The sequence below is a fragment of the Ahaetulla prasina genome, chromosome 5 (assembly GCF_028640845.1).
Source record: "Ahaetulla prasina isolate Xishuangbanna chromosome 5, ASM2864084v1, whole genome shotgun sequence".
NCBI lineage: Eukaryota > Metazoa > Chordata > Lepidosauria > Squamata > Colubridae > Ahaetulla > Ahaetulla prasina.
Window position 1 is genome coordinate 52,007,832 of NC_080543.1, and position 20,260 is coordinate 52,028,091.

At 34.5% G+C, this 20,260-nt stretch overlaps 1 protein-coding gene across 1 annotated transcript in view; it reads left to right on the forward strand.

The window, feature by feature from the left end:
• The window catches only part of NCAM2 (neural cell adhesion molecule 2), a 182,988-nt gene that overhangs the window by 88,529 nt on the left and 74,199 nt on the right, over window positions 1-20,260 (forward strand). Inside the window, exons 8-9 of the mRNA XM_058186494.1 lie at window positions 109-254; window positions 16,705-16,855. Coding sequence (XP_058042477.1) covers window positions 109-254; window positions 16,705-16,855 — 297 coding nt within the window. The remainder of the gene's footprint in view (window positions 1-108; window positions 255-16,704; window positions 16,856-20,260) is intronic.

A 20,260-nucleotide genomic window follows, 5' to 3' on the forward strand; every position in this document is an offset into this window, starting at 1 on the left:
GTTACAATGCAGATAAGCATTAGGAGTAAAACAGACATGTATATCAAGAAAGTGTTGTATGTAGCCTTTGATACCAAGAACAAATAATATAATTTATATTTCTAACAGTACAGCCTCAAATAATACAACTTAAAAATGAAACCACCTTTGAAAATGGTCAAGCCAGTCTGATATGTGAAGCAGAAGGAGAACCAGTTCCTGAAATTACTTGGAAAAGAGCTGTTGATGGAATAACTTTTTCTGAAGGTGACAAGGTAAATTAATGTATACAACTGCTATAATAATCAATATTGTACTTATTCAAAATGTAAATATAATTTCAGTTAGATAAAATATTTTGTGTGTGAAATATTCATATATAAGTATGAAAATCCTGCCTTCCCAGGCTGCAGGAAACAGAATAATTCGGATTAAGGAGAATACTCTTTCTTCAATTATTTTCTGTGCAGGACTTAATATTATACTTGAATTACACTTTTATTCATACAAAATGGCTGTTTTCTATCTTACTCATAGGATAGTTGAGAATTTTGTTCACATTTCTTTGTTTGCATTTTGATCTTTATTGTTGGAATTGACATGAGAAATTATTGTTGCTTTTTTATTTACATCTTTCATCATTTTGAAACCACTCTGCACATTGACAGACATTTCTTCTTCATTTCTTTATTGCTTTGACATAATCTAATTTTTTTTATTTAAAAATGGATTTTATGGTATCTCTTTCTGTTTGACTTTATCTTAAAAGATATCCTTATTTTATAATATGTTAGAAAAATGTGGGAAGCCAGAGAAAACGCAGATTAATTAAGAAATAATAGCAGGGGTGAAATGCTACTGGTTAGCATCAGTTCATTTCATTTCATTTCATTTATTAAATTTCTATACCGCCCTTCTCTCGAAGAACTCAGGGCGGTTCACAGCCAACGTAAAACAGAATTCATACAATATATATAGTTAAATTAAAAACACTGTAAAAATCTGATTAATTTTTGGCTAACAATTAAAATTAAGTTATTAAAATCAAATAATAAAACCCCAGTTAAAACACAACACATTAGGCTAGCCCTGCGCGATGAAACAAGAGAGTCTTGAGCTCACGTCGGAAGGTCCGGAGGTCGGGGAGTGATCGTAACCCCGGAGGAAGCTCAGTTCAGGCAAACTGGTAGTTAAAAAACTACTGGTTTGTCTGAATCAGTATTTCTGATGATCAGCTATGGCATGTGGTTTATATTTGCTAGAAAGCAGGAAATCCAGCTTTCTAGCGAAGCTAAATCTCATGGCACAGCTGTTCCCTCCCCCGTTCTACTTATCTTCTCAAGCCTCCTTTTTCTGCATGAAGCGGAAGTTTGGTGTGCATTGCACATGCACGCACAGCGTGCTTTTGATATGCAATATGCATGCACATGCAGCGTACTTTTGGTGCAGACTGCGCATGCGCAGGCAGCGAACCAGTGGCACGGAGGATTTCACCACTGAATAATAGTATGATGAGATACAAAGCATCCATACTAAAATCTAGCAACTAGATAGGTAAATATAAAAACCACAGTGTCTATGATTATTTCATTACAATTTCCTTATCATTTAAAATAATTTTCTAAAGTATTTTATCTAATGAAAAAATGGTTGACAAAAATAACAGAAGGTTTGTGATTTTTTGGATGGCACTCACACAAACCAATGAAACCTAAACAAGGCAACATTTATTTAATCATATAACTACTTCTATATAAATGTACAATCAGAACCTCTGTCACAAATGTTCTGGTGTTTCAGCACATTTCCAGGTCACTTCAAAATCTTTTACAGAAAATTTATGCTGCTAAGTGTAGTCAATATGCAATAAATTGAAGCCTTGCTTCAGTGGAGTTTGCATTGAAGGTGTTAAATTATTTTGTGAAACTTCTTCACCTACTTGCATTTATTCCTTCCAAACATAATTTTTTATAAAACTCTTTTTAAAAAATTGGAATAATATTTGATTATTACTGTGATTCACTGATTTAAATAATCCTACTGCCTTTTGGCAAATAAAGTAGTTCATTTTTTTTTACTAAAAGACTGTAGTTGGCATGTAAAAATTCAGCAGAGTCCTGATAAAAATTGATTCCAAACTAATTTTAAACTAAGCTTTAATGACAAGTTATTTTGGGACTTTGCACTAACAGATCTCCTATACCTGAAGCAGAAATTAAAGATCACATTTAGAAAATGTGATCCAGAAAAACATTATGTGAAGATTTTATTTATCATGAAGTTTAAAAGGAAAACATGCACAGGAAGCTGCAGTTTTGCCAGCCCTTTAAAATAAATATATAAAAAATTGGCCTATCTCTCTACATTCAGTGGTCAACATGCAGTCATTGTTTTCATAATAATATTGTTAAACAGATAGACATTTCCAATTGTACGTATATTTGCTATACATATAATAGGCTATACGTATACTAGGCAATATTTATGTTAATGTAGTTTTGGATAGAATGCAATGGTAACAGAGTTTGTTTGTATGTCTGTGTGTGTGTGCATGGGAAGGTGGGACATTCAACATTTGACCAATGTTTCATTGCTAGCCATTCAATTGTATCTGACCCTTGGCCACTCTATGGATTAGCACTTTCTATATCCCTCATTTCATACTGCTTCCTTCAGATCCTCCATTATTTATTTATTTAATTTATTTAATTTAATTTATATACCGCCCTTCTCCCGAAGAACTCAGGGCGGTTTACAGCTAGGGTAAGAGCACAACTCAGAAAAGTTAAAAAACATTTTTAAAAAACTACTTAAATTAAAGGCTGAAGGAATATAAGACTATAATAAAACCCCAATAAAAACTTCATTAAGCCAGCCCTGCACGATGAAATAAAAAAGTCTTTAGCTTGCGGCGGAAGGTCCGGAGGTCAAGAAGTTGAAGTATCCTCGGAGGCAGCTCATTCCAGAGGGCAGGAGCCCCCACAGAGAAGACTCTCCCCCTGGGGGTCTCCAGTCTACATTGTTTGACCGACGGCACCCTGAGGAGACCCTCTCTATGGGAGAGCACGGGTCAATGGGAGGCTATTGGTAGCAGCAGGTGGTCTCGTAAATAACCCGGTCCTATGCTTTAAAGGTAATAACCAACACCTTGAATTATCATCCCTGTGTCATCCTTTATAGTGTCAAGTACTTAGTACTCGATTTAGTACTCAGCAGGTACTGCCCCTTTCTCCTTTTTCTACTAATCACTCCCAACAATGATTCCTGTATTGTTTCAATGGTCTCATTGTTGATCTGCACCCTGACCTGTGTATTCCCTGCAGTTGTCATTATCTTTTTTTTTTGTAAGTGCATTCTAGTTTTTTCACTTTCATCTTTGACTTAATGATCATATTTGACTAGGTGCTAAAGTGGTAGTGGAGCTATTATAAATGTTAATGTTCATGGAAAGGCTTCATTTGAGCAACTATTTTAGACTTAGATGCTTTCCTCAGGATATTTGTCATATCACACTCCAATTCCCTCAAAACAGTTTTATTTTAACTCTTCATTTTTTAAAAAAACCTCTATTCATTTAGTTTGGCAGTCAATGCTGTCTGAAATCTTCATCTTTCAGTTTTGGAAGACAGAGTAATTTCAGTTTTACTATAAGGTGATGTTACAGCTGTTTCATTTCTTTTACAGGTGATTCATAACATACATAAAACTCCCTTTTTACAATCCTGTTATCCCTTAATTCAGGTAGAGTCAGGGCAACTGGATGGAGCTGAGCATTGCCAGATGTCCTTCCTGATGCAACATGGAGTTTGCAGCAGATATTTTTTCTTTGTTCCCTAGGAGAGAAACATCTTCCACTATCTACGAATGAACTCTCAAGTTCTGAATGGGAGGAAAGAGTTTTCACCACTAGGCCACCATACTGCTCATTCATAAGATATATAATTACTATATAAATGGTTAGACTATAATCTGACTACATAGATGGTGGTTAAAGGAAAGAGACTAGGTATATTTTTGACAGTAAATGTGAAATCATATTCCTAGATCCTAGTAATTTTTATGAAGGTCAGCATTATCTATCCATTAGTTTTGGTTGGTCATATTTTATTAAGTTTATTAATTTACTTTTATTGTTTTCATTGCTTTTGTTTTTTGCTTGACATTGCATTAAAATCAATTCACTAGGAAATCCCAATTACTCTTATTTTTTACTTGATTAATAATTTGTAAATTACATTCAGAATGATATTAGTCTCCATGGTAATTTTTTAATGCATGTTAGGTGTGGTGTAACTTTTGACATTTTCTGGTACTTATAAATATGACTTCAAGTTCATTTTCAAGTCTGAAAACTTGTCATTGTCATTTTATATATCTTTGAAGATTATTCATCTTTGAAGGTTTCCAAATTATTGATGAAAAGAACAATGTTGGACAAACATAATTGGTTGACCTTTATTACTGCTTTGGATGAGTTCTGCTGTTTGAATATGTCTGCAAACTTTTTATTTTATTTTTATTTATTTATTTGTCAATCATATATAAGATAACAGGTAAAGGTATAAACATAATTTGGATACATGAAAAGAGTAAGTAAAAAGGAATATTAGGACAGGGACGGTAGGAACACTGGTGCACTTATGCACACCCCTTACAGACCTCTTAGGAATGGGGTGAGGTCAACAGTAGACAGTTTAAGATTAAAGTTTTGGGGGTTTGAGGAAGAAACTACAGAGTCAGGTAACACATTCCAGGCATTTACCACTCTGTTACTGAAGTTATATTTTCTGCAATTGAGTTTGGAGCGGTTTACTTGAGTTTGAATCTATTATTTGCTCATGTATTGTTGTGGTTGAAGCTGAAGCAGTCATTGACAGGTAGGACATTGTGGCAGATAATTTTATGTACTATGCTTAGGTCAGACTGAAGTTGGCAGAGTTCTAAGTTGTCTAAGCACAAACTTTGGAGTGGTGACATAAGGTATTTTATTGCGGGTAGAAGAATGGAGCACTTTTCTCATATTTTTGATAAATGTTGAATTTCTTTTATATATTAATGGTGGCAATCTTTTCATTTATGTATGTGGTAGCTGTAGCATTTCTGTAAGTTAATCTAGGATTCTTTCACACTTAAACTTTAGAGCTTCAGTTATAACATTCAATTTAGCAGAGTCAAAGCTGTTTGAAAGTCAATGAATGCCAGGCAAAGTGATAGTTGATATTCACTGCAATGTTCAATAATACGCTGAATCTTTTGTATGTGCTCTATAGTGCCAAATACATTCCAAAAATGAGGTCATTCTGTTAGTTGAACAAGGTCCAATGTTTTCACTTAGTTTTCAGAAGTTTGCATAGAATTAAAATCATTAATTGTACTGTAGGTTTTAATACCTTCTTCATCACCTTTTTCTGTTCTTTGGAATCTTTCAATTGTGGTATAATGGTGAAAATATGTTATTATTTTAAACAGTAAATAAATAATTTTGCCAATATTCTGTAAAGCTACCAACGTATCTCTAAGCACTGTCTAATCATCACTTGGGAAGAGAGCTATCACTCCTTCATCTCTATCCAAGATTTCAGTAATGTGTCTAAGCTTCAATAGTGTATGTAATCTTATTCTATTTTTCTCCCTCACCAGCTGGAGTGTAGCTCTTGGCTTGAAATGACTGAGAAGGAGTTATCTTCTTCATTTTATGAGGCATACCATTAACATAATGTTACATCCAAGCCATTAAACTAAATTGAGAGAGTTTGGGTTTAAATCACTCACCCATTCAGCATTTTACATGAACAATTATGGCCTGGATAGGACAGAATGGAATATAGAATAGTAATTGTCTAAGCAGCCATGAAAACACTAAGTTCTAAAATATCAAATATTAAGCAGTTATGCAATATTTTGTCTCAACTGGGACATTTAGAATGTATAGAGTTATACAGGAATATGTAGACAACTTGAAGAAGAATTGCTAAGAGTGTTACACAAATATCAGCTAGGCTATAATAAATAGGAAAGTCTGAGAAAATACAAGGTTGTCCTGCTTGATTCTCTTTAATATAAGAGAATAGAAAGAGAATTTTTGTCTTATTTTCAAGATTTGTAATTATAACCATGATAATAAAGTAGAGTTCCAATATCCTTGTGTGGTATATTTCTTGATTCAGATTATCTCAAAAAGCTAATACCAATGAATAAGAACATACTACTTCATAAAGCAGTCTGGTCAGGATCTTTCTTTCTTTCCAGTCTTTGCCAACTGAATGTAGTCCTGCCCCCTTGGGCAATATAAAAGGTATCTGATTTGACCAGAAGTGTCTTAGCAGGCTCTGACGAAACTGGCAAAATTCTGGGATGACAAACCACTGCCGGGGGGTCTTCAGACAGGATCTGTCCTGTAGAGATGGTGAAGAAGGAGAGGCACCTTGGAGAACCAAGAGGTACAGGCAAGTTCCTTGGAGGTCAGAGGAAACTCTTCAACTCAGCAGCAGGGGCAGCAGCCAAAGTGTCCGCCATAAAGCTGGGATAACGGGACTAAGTTTTGAGCAGGAACGGTGATTTGGATGGAGTACTGGTACCTGGTGAGTAATTGGCCAGCTCACAGGAAAAAAAGAAATATTTTTAAATTGTTAAAAGGTGCCCCACCAAGGAAACAGCAGCTAATGGCATTGGGGAATGTTAATGGAGAGAGAAGAAGAAAGCGGAAGTTTAAAGTGTTAAAGCCTGAAACAGAACTTGATTTTTGGTCTAGAATTTGAGTGGAGATAATTAAACTATTAGAAGAAACCTGAAGAGGACTGGAAGAGGACTGGAAACAACTTTAATAACTTTTGACCATTGAAGGAAGAACAAAGAAAAATTAAAAATCCCTGCAACAGAAATCTTTTAATTGGATTTGGAACGGGATTTTAAATGGAAGTTGGGGAATACAAAATTAAAAAGAAGATAGAAATTGGCAAATATTGGCAATGTGGATTTAATAAATAAATTGGATATTTTCTTAGCTTGTTGATTGGAATTGTGAATTGGAGAAAGACATCTATAGGTGGAAAAAAACATTACAACGGTTAACTTGTATTTTGGAAAAAAAATTCTTAAGGTGATAAGAGCCGTGGGAAATTTTGAGGAGGTTTTGTTTTCATTTAAGCTGTTTGATCTCGACAACCAAAGAAGGTGGAATATAATAAAACTTAAAATTGGAACAAAAACAACCCAGAAACAACAAAATGGCACAGGAACTAATTTAAATGATTAAAATGATGCTTGTATCTTTCAAATTGGAATTAAATGAAATGATCAGAATGATGCATGGAAAATCTAAGCCTGATGAACTAGAGAATGTGAACATACAGAGAACATACCCAAATAGACAAAGAAACCATGAACGAGAAGCAAGAAATTAGTACTAAAGATATTGATTATGAAAAATTAAAGGATTAAGTTGAGAATAACAATGATAGAAAGAGAGGAGCTTGGAGAAAATTAACTGAAAAAAGGAAACAAATAAAGGGAAGAAAAGGAAAAGGGAAAAGGTTAGAAATGAATGTGAACTTTAAAGATTACATTGGGATTAACAATTACAAAAATAGAGAGGTTGGGAAGAGCCAATGAGAGAAAGAAGAGGGGAAGAGACAAAATACAAAAAATTCAAATGATTACACTGGGCTCAACAGTGGTAAAATAAGAAAGGTGAAAAGAGGAAAAAGGAGGAGAGCAGATGGCAATACAGGGCTTTAAAATTGGGGGGGAAGGGAAAAAGAAGAAAATAAGAGAATGGGAGAAAGGGAGAAAGGAATAGTTAATGGAAAGGAAAAGGGAAACTATAAAAGAAATGTAGTAAGATCTATAATTATAAATGAATGTTAGTAAGTTTAATATATGTGATTGTAATACATGGAATGATTTTAATGCAATATGCTTAAGTGAATTGTCATAACATATTTGATTCTAGTATTTGGATAAGCTGATAAAAAAGAAATGGAAAAGAGAGAAGGAAATGGGTTATATATGTAAAATTGTATGAATATTAATATCTATAGTTGTAATAATGGAATCTAAGGAAAATATATATTATATTATATTGTAAAAAGGGAGCAATGGGAAAATATTTGAATAATGTTTTAGAGTTAGGGTCAGGTTTTAAAATTAGAGAATGGGATAAAGGGAGAAAGGAATAGTTAATGGAAAGAAAAAGGGAAAATATGTTATATATTTAGAACTATAAATGAAATGTAGTAAGATCTATAATTATAAATGAATGGTAGTAATATATGTGATTGTAATATGTGGAATGTCTTAAATTCTAATAATGGAATTCAGCTAAAGGATTTGAAATTATATTGTATAGTGAAGATGAAAATTGACTTTGTCTACTGTTTAATATGAAGAGATTAACACACTCTTAGCGATAGTTGAAATTAATTTTTAGGAGGGGTAAATATTACTGATCATGATTACGGTTTATTATGAAGAGGTATTGATAGTATATGTATTTGAAAAAGGAATGGAAAATTGGGTTTATTTAAAAAAAAGTTGGAATTGAGAAATAGAAATGAATGATTTTAATGCTATATACTTAAGTGAATTTTCATAACATATTTGATTGTAGTATTTGAATAAGCTGATAAAAAAGAAACGGAAAAGAGGGAAGGAAATGGTTATATATGTAAAATTGTATGAATATTAATATCTATAACTGTAATAATTGAGTCTAGGGAAAATATTTGAAATTATATTCTGAAAAGGGAGCAATAGAAAAATATTTGAATAAGATGATTTAGAGTTAGGGTCAGGTTTTAGGAAAATGATTGACTTTATTTTAAAAGGCTTCAATTTGAAAAATTTAATGGGGGGGGCGGGAGAAAAATTGATCAAGATTAGAGATTAGGGTGAACTATAATATTGTTTATATACCAGAAGAAACAGAAGGAAAATAAAACAAAAAATTAGAGCGAAAGAATATTATGGCAAAAAGTGAAATATATAAATTGTGTTGGAGAAAACTAAAAGCGGTTCAAATTTTGACTCGGCCAATACTCTGTTCAGAAAAAATGTATTGTTTGTATGAGTGTTTGTTTTGAAAAAAAAAATAAAAAACTTTTCTAAAAAAATTATAAAAGGTATCTATACCCTTCAGATATTTGACTACGCTCCTCAGGTCTTAACCCAGTTATCTCTAATGTAAACTAAACATATTATATCCTTTAAGTTTTCCTCAAAAGTTGGCTTTCTCTACACTTTACTGTTACTTGCCACTAAACTTCTTCCAATTGGAGACTATCTTGTTGCCCTAGCTGGCCAGATAAATGCTGTATTTAAAATAAAGTCTAACCAATACAGAATAAACAATTATTTTCCATGATCTTGACTTTATATATCAGTCCTAAGTAGACTAGACTGGAAAATTAACTCCATAGGAAGGCTAAAATTATTTTTGAGGTTAGTTATAATAGCAGAAACTTAAAAGTTTGATTTTATCTTATCCTTTTCTTTATAGTTCAGTAAATTAGGGAGATGTCTGCCTGCTTTCTGAAGCACTTTTTGCTTAGGAAACAGTTCTTGCATATGCAAAATGGGCAAACAGAAAGTAAGTGTCGATTAAAAACATCATGTACTTTACCTTTGAAGAATGAATATATACTGAAAGTATAAATAGAAATAATTCTGTATTAAAATGCTTTACATTGCAGTTTTTATTTTTACCAGTTCCAGTGTTACTGGATGAGGTGTGATACAAACATATATTTAGGAAATACAAGCTACACAAAATAGAATTAAAGAAACAATTTTGAATTGGCTAGCTTGTACTCTAAAATTTCATAGTTCTTTATAGTGTTTTAAAACATGATTACATGTACTGGTATTTTAGAAAGTAACATAATATCTGCTATTGTGTCATAAACTGCACTTCTCTCTCTCCTTTTTCTTCTGTTCAATCATGCTGAATTCTTAACAAGTCCTTGCAATTTTCTTGGCAAGGTCCCCCCACCCCCACCCAAGAAGTGCCATTGCCTCCTTCCTATAGATGAGAGAAAGTGACTTGTCTAAGGTCACCCAGCTGGTTTTGCGCCTAAGGTGAGACTAGAACTAACAGTCTCCTGGTTTTTAGCCTGATGCCTACACTACACTAAACTCTCTCACACTTCAAATTAGTATACAGTTTTAAGAAGCACTTTGTTCTTCCATTACATAAAGAATCTGCTGAAAAAATATTGAGTTTTTTTTAATTTGTCTGTAGAAATTCTTTATTTCTTCCAGTTCTTTTGAAAGCCAATATGGTTTGATCCCAACAATAACTCTGCTCAAATATGTAAGGCAAAAATAAACATTTAATCTCTTTTAGAAATAATTAGCAGTTTGCTCAAAATATTTAAATGCTACATATGAATTTGAAAGAACCATGCTGTGAATTGCTTTAGGATTAAGGGGGGAAATGAAACCATGAGGATAATGTGCAATACAACATTCTGAGATTGTAAAAATTTAAAGATAGTTTTCTTAGAGACATTTTGATAATATCCATGTACAGGTTATATAGTATTCATTCAATTCAAAAATCTGTCAATGAAATTTGAAAATTTCAATTAGAACAATAACAATGTATAAAAGGGGATTGTCAGGAGTGATTGAAAAAAATTACTTGTAGTGTTATAAAAATGCTAAGTGAAGAGAAGAGAAAATGAGGAGCATGATGGGATTCTGGTTTTTTTTTCTCCCAAACAAAATATCATGGATTTGTGTATAATGTCTATAGTGGACGGATGGTGTGTCCCACTGATTCAAGTGAAATAATTTTACCTGAATAATTCTCTACCTGAAATAATTTCATTTTTTTCTTCTTTACAAATTTAAATTGAATAACAGCATTTTTCAATCTTGTTTTTGGCTTGTTGTTACTCAGGAAAAATAGTATTGATAGTTTATATTATTCAAACATTTCTAGACAAATTTGTTTCTAGGCTAATTTATTATTAAAAGTATTTAAAGTGTTCCTTAGCTTCATGTTCCATCCCCTTTTTCACCTTCCTATAATTACAGGTGCACCAATCCTGCCACTTACAGGAACAGAAGAAATAATATTGGTTTTGGTATGTACAATGCCCTGTGTCACCTCTTTGTATAACCTACCAAAATATATTGCATGAAAACACAGCATAAAGTAGTAATTAATCATATCTCATATTGCTACCATTTCTTAAATCATATCTTACATTCTTAAAACTGTATTATTGTATTTGTAGATAATGGATAATTATTAAATAATTTTTGGTGCACACAAAACGTCATTCTCATTTTCCAATCTTTGAAATTAGCTGCTAGTTACAAAGATGGACAGAAAGCCAAAGCAACAACAATTAAACAAACTTTTTGTAATGATTTAATATATACTTCTTAAACAGATTACAACAAGTAATTGTTTTCTCTATGGACGGGAAATTATACCAGCTCATTTAGAAAATTATAAAATGTTACAATAATTTGTATTTTTGAGAAATTAAGTGACTTATAGATTTGATTCAAGGTGTTCCATTGAAAACATAGCCACATGCTTCAAATACAAGGTAAAGTTTAACATGACTGAATCAGTAGACAATAAGGAATATACACGTGGCAATACTCTGGAATTTTCTGCTGTTTCCAACAGGTGCATGGATAGAATGCATTTACCTGAAGAATGTGGGGAATATTGTGAATGTTTCATCCATATCCCAGAAGGAAGCTTCCATCAGCTTCTCCACATTTGTGGCTGTTGTGAATGACAGCCCTTACTCATCAAAGGTAGCTTTTCATCCTAGGAAATCTTGACCAATTGTTACAACCGCTGGAATTTTAATAATGCCTTCAGTTCAGATAGCATTTTCTGTTTCCATTGCTTTTCTGATACTGAACAACTAGCTCATTGTTTAAGGTGAAAGTCCTTCTGTATGATATTGAAGCCTGAGTGACTTATAAGTACTTATTTATTCATCTGTACCATGGGTACTAATTCATCAAGTAGTGTATTCCTTGACAAACTGACAATATACTTTGTTAAGGATTCAATTTTATTTTATTTTATTGTATCCAGTGATACAAATACCGCTGGATGCATAAGTGTAATATTTACTTAACTTCCAGAGATAGTTCTGATAGTTCTTGTGGAAAGGGCAGTTGAATTAAATAGTACCAGTGATAAAAATGTATATTTTTATCTAGGGCGTCATATTGCTTTGGCTCTCCTACCATCTATATTTAATAGCAACTTCTGAGATATTAAATTATTTTACTTTTGTTAATGAATATTTATTTGGTGGATTTTATAAGTACCACAAAGCTACCAATCTTATGATTTGCAACTTACATTTGAGAAATGGCAGTATTGCACATATATAAAGTTATTTCCTGTCATTATGGCTGGTGACACATGGCATTCTCTAAATCTAAGCCAAAACAAGTGTATTTGAAAATGTTATGACAAATGAGTAAAGAAACTTTTTTAAAAAATAAAAATCGAATAATAGCATATATTTTGATGTTTGTCATGAGTAAATCAAATACATAAATGTTGTTTCTGTTGAAAGAATGTTGTTCTTGGACAGGGATAATATAGTTTCCTGCAGATTCTTATTGGTGGACTTTATAATACAGTTACCAGCAGAATCCAATTAATATCCACTGAAATCTGCAGGGAATATATCGAAGCTGAAGGAAAAAAGAATTACTTCTTGAGCTATTCTTATGTTGCAGTCAAAATGAAAAATCTGCCAACTGAACAACTATATATGATGATGGAAGGACATTCATCACTTTGACTGAGTTACAAAATTATGCATATTTCAATAGACTAGAAGTGGAAAAATGTAAAAATATATTTTCAATTGAAGTTATTACTGAAATAAAAAAACTAAAATTACCATACTGGAAGGAAGTTTGATTCTGATTGGGGTCAGAAATTTTGACTAAAACACTGAAAGAAGTTAGAGTCTATCTTTTCTGTTCATGGAAATGTACATATTATTTGTTATCAGTCTCTCTCTGCCACCTATACTAAATCTAAGTGGTAAAATCCAGAAAATCACTAGAGATCAAAAACAAAAAAAAATCTGTATGTTTTTACTGTTGATTAGTGCTGGGCAATCCATTTATTTCTATGTTCTGATGGCCCACTAATACTAATGTGAAGGCACTAATAACCTTTTCCAGATAATGTTTTCTTATAATGCATGATTTTTTAAGGAAATATAGGAAATATAAAAACAGAACAACAATTTTGGAAATTCATTTATAGATATTATTGCCAGTATAGAAATCATAGCAGAAATAACTGTGCAATGATAAAAGGGGATACTTCCAGAATGATATGTTTTAATAAAATAAATAGATTCCATAATTACAACTTCTTTTGGAAGGAACCAAATAGCAAGGCTCTTTTGCAAAGATGCCCATTAATATAAGGGATTGGGAAATGGGATGTTTGGTTGCCAATATTTTTAATTTGAATATATTTACGTTGAAATTTATTTTTTTTCTAACAAATTTGGTACATTGCAGTAGAAGAATGCCACTGATATCCATGTTTAAAGACTGGAATTTAAACTTACTTGACAATTAATATTACATCTATTGTATTTTTAAGTAAATGTGTAGAGAAACTAGAATAATAATTGCATACAATGTATTTATATGCCATAGATGATAATAGAGTACGTTTGCTGAAACTTTGAGCTATAAATATGTAAAGTGGTTTTCTGGAAGGTATTGTAAGTTGCTAAGAGTTGACACTGACCTGATGGCAAATAATCAACTGTAGAACTGATTCTACACTGTAATTACAGTACTTATAAATTGCATTATTATGTAGTCAATCTATCAAAGTTTTATATATTTGACTTTTTCTACCTACGGATGTTCAGAATTTTATGTGCATAAATTGTTTTGTGTATTGACTAGCTGGTTTCAAGTTGCTATGTGCCTGAATCTTTCAGGCAGCTTAATCTGTACAAAAAACAGAATGGGACATTTTGTTTTGGAAAGAAATGTTTTAAAGGTTAGCCAAACAAACAAAAAACATTGGCCAGTAATGAAAGACAGGGAAGCAAGAGAAGATGCTAGGATGATAGGGAAGTGGATAAATCAGTGAAATTTTCCACTGTAGTTTCTAAAATGAGGGGAGAGAAAGGCAATTAATAACAACCTTACAGTGTGTACGCTGTCTGGATTTTGTTTCATTTCAAACCTAAATAAACAATGGGTTTTGGATCTTGATTGTACCAAGCCGGGATCACATGATATTTCACTTATTGTACACAGCAGAACTGAGGTTGTAAATCTGTCATGGTCATATGAATTCTCACTTAATGACCATTCTGCTTAGTGATGGAGTTGCCTGACCCTAAAATTGTTAAGGGAGGACTACTTGTAATGAAATTGACTTGACTAAATTACTTGCATGGTAAATGCTTTCAGTCTATAAAGCTGATGATGTAGATAAACATATATGTTTTTTTAAAAAAAATCATTTTAATGGTATACTATATTAATAACAGGTTAATTGCTGTTGGGCAAATCAGTTCTGTAATTGTAATTTGTTAAAGATTTATCCTTAATATGCCAAGGAATGATATTATGAGAAGAAGGAATGAGAATATAGACAATAGATCTGGGGTAGTAGATTTATAACGATATGGCTATATTCAAATGGACACAACAATTTATTTATTTATTTATTTATTTTGTCACAACATCATACAAAAAGATTATATAGTATATACATATGTAGGAAAAAGAAAAGAAAAACAATAGGACAGGAACGGTAGGCACGTTTGTGCGCTTATGCACGCCCCTTATGGTCCTCTTAGGAATGGGGTGAGGTCAATAGTAGAAAGTTTTTGGTTAAAGCTTTTAGGATTATGGGAAGAGACCACAGAGTCAGGTAAAGTATTCCAAGCACTGATGATTCTGTTGCAGAAGTCATATTTTCTGCAATCTAGATTAAAGCGGTTTACATTAAGTTTAAATCTATTGGTTGCCCTTGTATTATTGCAATTAAAGCTGAAGTAGTCTTTGACAGGAAGGACATTACAATAGATGATTCTGTGAGTTAAACTTAGGGTTTGTCGAAGACGAGGTTCCAAGTTTTCTAAGCCTAGGATTTCAAGTCTGGTGGGATAAGGTATTTTGTTGTTTTCAGAGGAATGGATTTCTGGACACGTTCAATTGTATTGTATTGATGTCAGAGATGTGGTGAGGGTTCCAAACATAACATAACATAAACTTTTATGTTAAACATTATGTTTTAACATTATGTTATGTTTTAACATAAACTTTTATGTTAAAAGTTCCATATTGACTCTGTATCTGGACATACTAATTACATTTGTGAATGACTTGTAATTTACAAGACTTTTTAAAAATAATACAAAGTATTCTATGATATATAATCATAAAAGTGTTCCTTAATAATATATTATTTTTAATTTGTATAATAAATTATATTTAAATAATTTAATGTTATCATTGCTTCATGTAAAGTGTATTGGTAGATGGCATATTAATTTGTGATACATGGAATAAACCTATATATATAAAAGCGAAAACCACCCACGCCGTAATCACAAACTCTCCAGAACTGTAAAGCCTACAAACTTGAATTTTTTTTTTAATTTGAATTTATATCCCGCCCTTCTCCGAAGACTCAGGGCGGCTTACATTGTGTTAAGCAATAGTCTCATACATTTGTATATTATATACAAAATCAACTTTTATTGCCCCCAACAATCTGGATCCTCATTTTACCTACCTTATAAAGGATGGAAGGCTGAGTCAACCTTGGGCCTGGTGGGACTTGAACTTGCAGTAATTGCAAGCAGCTGTGTTAATAACAGACTGCATTAGTCTGTTGAGCCACCAGAGGCCCTGTATGCTTCTGTTTGCCATGTATGCTTCTCTTGGCTTCTAGGTGCTCACTAAGAAAGGATTTTTCGAAATGACCATCAAAGCATTAGTATTTCCTATATTATTATAACATGCTCTAATGCTAATTAGTTAGATGTTCTACTCCCCCTCTGGAGAGAATGGGATAGCATAGGACAGGCTTCTGTGGGACAAACCTCATGGAGAGAATGGGCTAGAAAGTCTGAGGGAGAGAAGGGGATAGGATAGGAGATGTTTCTGTGGGGCCAGCCGTAGGGAGAGAAAGGGAGAGACTTCTATGGGGCAAACCTGAGGGAGAAAAAGGGATAGGAAAGGATCTATGGGGCCAAGCCTGAGGGAGAAAAGGGGAGAGGAGAGGATCTATGGGACCAACCTGAGGGAGAGAAGGGGAAAGGAGAGGATCTATGGGACAAGCCTGAGGGAGAGAAGGGGAGAGGAGAAGCTGATTGTAACTACTCATTAATTTTCAAAAGTGCTAATTTATCAAGCCCGATCACATAGTTTCGTAGCGTAGCATTTTGTGCATTCTTGTATAAATATAGAATCGTAAAAATCAATTCTACCAAAATTGTCATAAGCATAATATGTAACATAGGGCATGTTTTACATATAGTCAGGTTGATAAAAGATTGAATACTTTAGGGAATAATGTAAGTCCAATGGGAAAATCTTTTTTTTTTTCATGTTTACAGGATTTCCTTTTAGTAATACTTAGTTTATGCATTATGTGTATATTACAAAGAATTTATAAAATAGGTATCCTGTAACAATTCTACAATTGTTAATCTTAACAATTTATTTTTCTACAAATAGAGTCCAGATGATCGAATAGAAGTCAAAGGACAATATGGAAGGTCATCACTACACATTAAAGATGTGAAATTGACAGATTCGGGAAGATATGATTGTGAAGCTGCAAGTAGAATTGGAGGGCATCAAAAGAGCATGTATCTTGATATTGAATGTAAGTTATTTTTTTTTTTGTTTCCTCTAAATATAATGATAACAAAGGACTTTACAGTTTGTGTTTTACAGGTAATCCTTGACATACAGCCATACTTGAGCCCAACATTTCTGTTGTTAGGTGACATATTTATTAAGTGAATTTTGTCCCATTTTATCTTCTTTCTTGCCACAGTTGTTAAGTGAATCTGACTTCCATATTGACTTTGTCGGAAGATCACAAAAGGTGATCACATAACCCCAAGACATTGCAGTGGTCATAAATATGAGTCATATGCCAAGCATCTGAATTTTGATCACATGACCACAGGGGTGTCACAATGGTTGTAAGTGTGGAAAACGGTCATAAGTTGCATCTTTCAATGCCGTTGTAACTCTGAACAGTCAATAAACAAACTGTTGCAAGTGGAAGACTACCTGTATTTATAGACTTATATTTAAACAGATCTGTGACCAGTCACCAAAAGCTGTAGAAGCAAATGGGAGGCCTTTCTAATCCTAAAACAAAAATGCCATGATAAATTTTGTTTCAATAAGATTTTGTGCTTAAAACAAACAAGCAAACATTGTTGAAGTAATAATGGATTTTCTTTATTTTTTGAAAAAAGTTGTGCCATAAAAATGTATCCTTTTTGCTGCTAAAATTCAGCGTCATTGTATGTATCAGGCTATGGATGGAGGAAAGCAGCTTACAGATGATGGGGCATTGGGTGGGTATCCCTGAATTTAAATCAATGTCCTTATTAATTAGCAAATAAAGGTACATATCAAAGTGATGGTACAGCATTAGAGAGAGTTACTTAAAATATAAACTTTAAATATACTATATATATTAAAGACATACTTTCTCCCCTAAAACTATTAAATTCATACACATGTATATACTGTTACATACCCTCCTCTAACACTGTATATGCAGGCATACATAACCATATTTTGTATGAATTTCAATTTTCATATCCCTTTTCTTTGCATATTTCTTTGTAAAGGAATGTATAACTCTTAACAATAATTCGGTGTGCTATTTCCCAACAGGGATAAGATTATTGCCACTACATTTATCATATTGCTCTCCAACAGAATTGCTTCCTGAGTTGCTAGACCCCCTTGTTGTTTGGAAGTCAGTGGGAGTATGGGAACTATATATGACTTTTCCTAAATAGATCTTTGCAATCTCTAATCCTGGTGTATTCTTTGAGACAAAGTTGCAATACCTAGAATATCAGTCTGAAAAATCAAGAATGGATGTGACTGAACTTAAGACCTCCTCCTTGGGGCTGCATTATAATGATAACTGTTAGATTTGTGGATAGAGAGACAGGAGACAGGCTTCAACAACACCTCTTTTATTCACAACTATGTACAATCCAGCAGCTAGCCTCTTTGACAGCCAGCCCTTTTATAGGGAGCTGTCAGGAGAGCTGGCAAATCATATTTGAACTATTTTCACACCTGAAAAGCAAACCAGAGTGAAGATTACTGTTGCCAATATCTACCACCCCTCCTCTCTTGAACCAACTATTTACATATATAGTCATGCAGGTAGGCGGGGCATTTGCTGGCTCTACCTGACCTGCATGGCTCAGTCATCATGGCGGCAGTGGGCTGAAAAGGTGTGCCTGTTGCTGCATCTTGCTCCGCCCCTGGAAAGTCCTAGAACTTTTTGGGCAGGGCCAGGATGTCTATGAGAACTGGTTCGTGGGAGGAGCATCACTGGATTCCCAGCTCTTCTTGTACATCCTCTGGTTCCATCGGAGTTGAGTCTGCTAGGAATGGATTAGAATTAAATTCCTGCTCTATGGTGTTTTTGGTGATATCTGGGCTAAGGCGGTTTCAAATCTGATCAATGTGTCGCCTCCATAGGTGCCCATCATGTAGTCTTACTATGTAAGATTTAGGGCCTGTGAAGGTAACCATAATGGTCCTTCGGCAAAGTTCTGGGCATGAACAGGTCCCCTATGTTGAAGGTCCTGGTGCAGTTTTGTGTTTTTGTTGTTTCAGGGCAATAGCTGGGGTGCAGGTGGTCAAGTAGAGGTCTGAGCCAGCGACCCATTAATAACTTTGCCGGGCTTCGTCCTGTTATCACATTGGGTGTTATGTGTTGATACAGGAGAAATTTATCTCCTCTCTCCTGCCAGTCCCTGGGTGCCAGTCTGCCTAATGCCTCCTTGGCTGACCAAACGGATCTTTCATCAATGCCATTACTGGCTGGATGAAAGGGTGCTATGAGGGCATGGCGTATCCCTAGTTCATTTAAGAACCCCTCGAATTGCATAATGGTTAGTTGTGGCCTATTATCCAACACCAGGAATCAGGTAGCCCATGAGTGGCAAACTATTTTCAGAGGACCTTAATTATGGCTTCAGCCATAGTGGTGCTCATTAAAATAATTTCTATCCATTTGGAATAGGCGTCCATAACTATGAGGAGTGTTTGGCCGTGAAAGGGGACGGTGAAATCAATATGGATCCTTGACCAGGGGGCCCGGGGACATTCCCACTCTTGGGTTGGTGCTACGGGGGAACTAGCCGTGACTCCTGACAGGGCAGGCACCTGGATACCCACCATTGGATCTCCCAATCCATATTTGGCCACCACACAAAACTTTGGGCTAGGGCTTTCATCCAGACAATCCCCAGATGGCCCTCCTGCAAAGATTTCAACACCCCCCTTGCAAGGATATCTCATGCTGCTGATTTGCAAATGGCTTGAATTCTGCCCCTAATGGACCTTCTGGCCACCCCTTCCACACCCAGTTCAATATAGTTTTGAATGTTGTGTCCTTAGATGGGTGCTTGGTCACATTGGGGGAGATAACAAAGCCAGAGTCCAGGCAGTCTATCAAGAGGATGGGGAGTCCCAGGGTTGGGTGGTCCAACTAGTCTGGCAACGGGCAACAGCTGAGGGCAACTGCATGTCCCAATGTTCGTCCAGGCCAGTGCAGCAGTTTATAACTATATGCAGATAGGAATACGGCCCACTGCATATATCAGGGTGACAAAGCCACAGGAGTCAGTCGATTCCCAGCCAAGAGTCCCAAAAGTGGCTTTTGGTCTGTAACCAAGTCAAAATCCCTCCCAAATAAATACTCATGTCACAGGGTGATCCCTTGAGTTGGATGGTGAAATGAAGCTTCTTCTTGCAGGATGAGCTTGCTTGCCCTATTCTGGTTCATTTTAAGAGCCTTCACGCTGGTAGATTCATGCCTGGGTTTCCAGGCTTCCCACCTTGTAGATCTTGGAGCCTCTGTTTTTGGCATGTTGGGGCCAGTTTGCAGATAAGCAGGCAGGCTTGCTCGACAAACCCTTGCCAAATGCCCTAGTGCTCGCAACGGTGGCAAGTGGCATCCCTATAGCGACAGGACACTCTCTGGTGCTGACCCCCACAGCTGGCACATGGTTGTCTT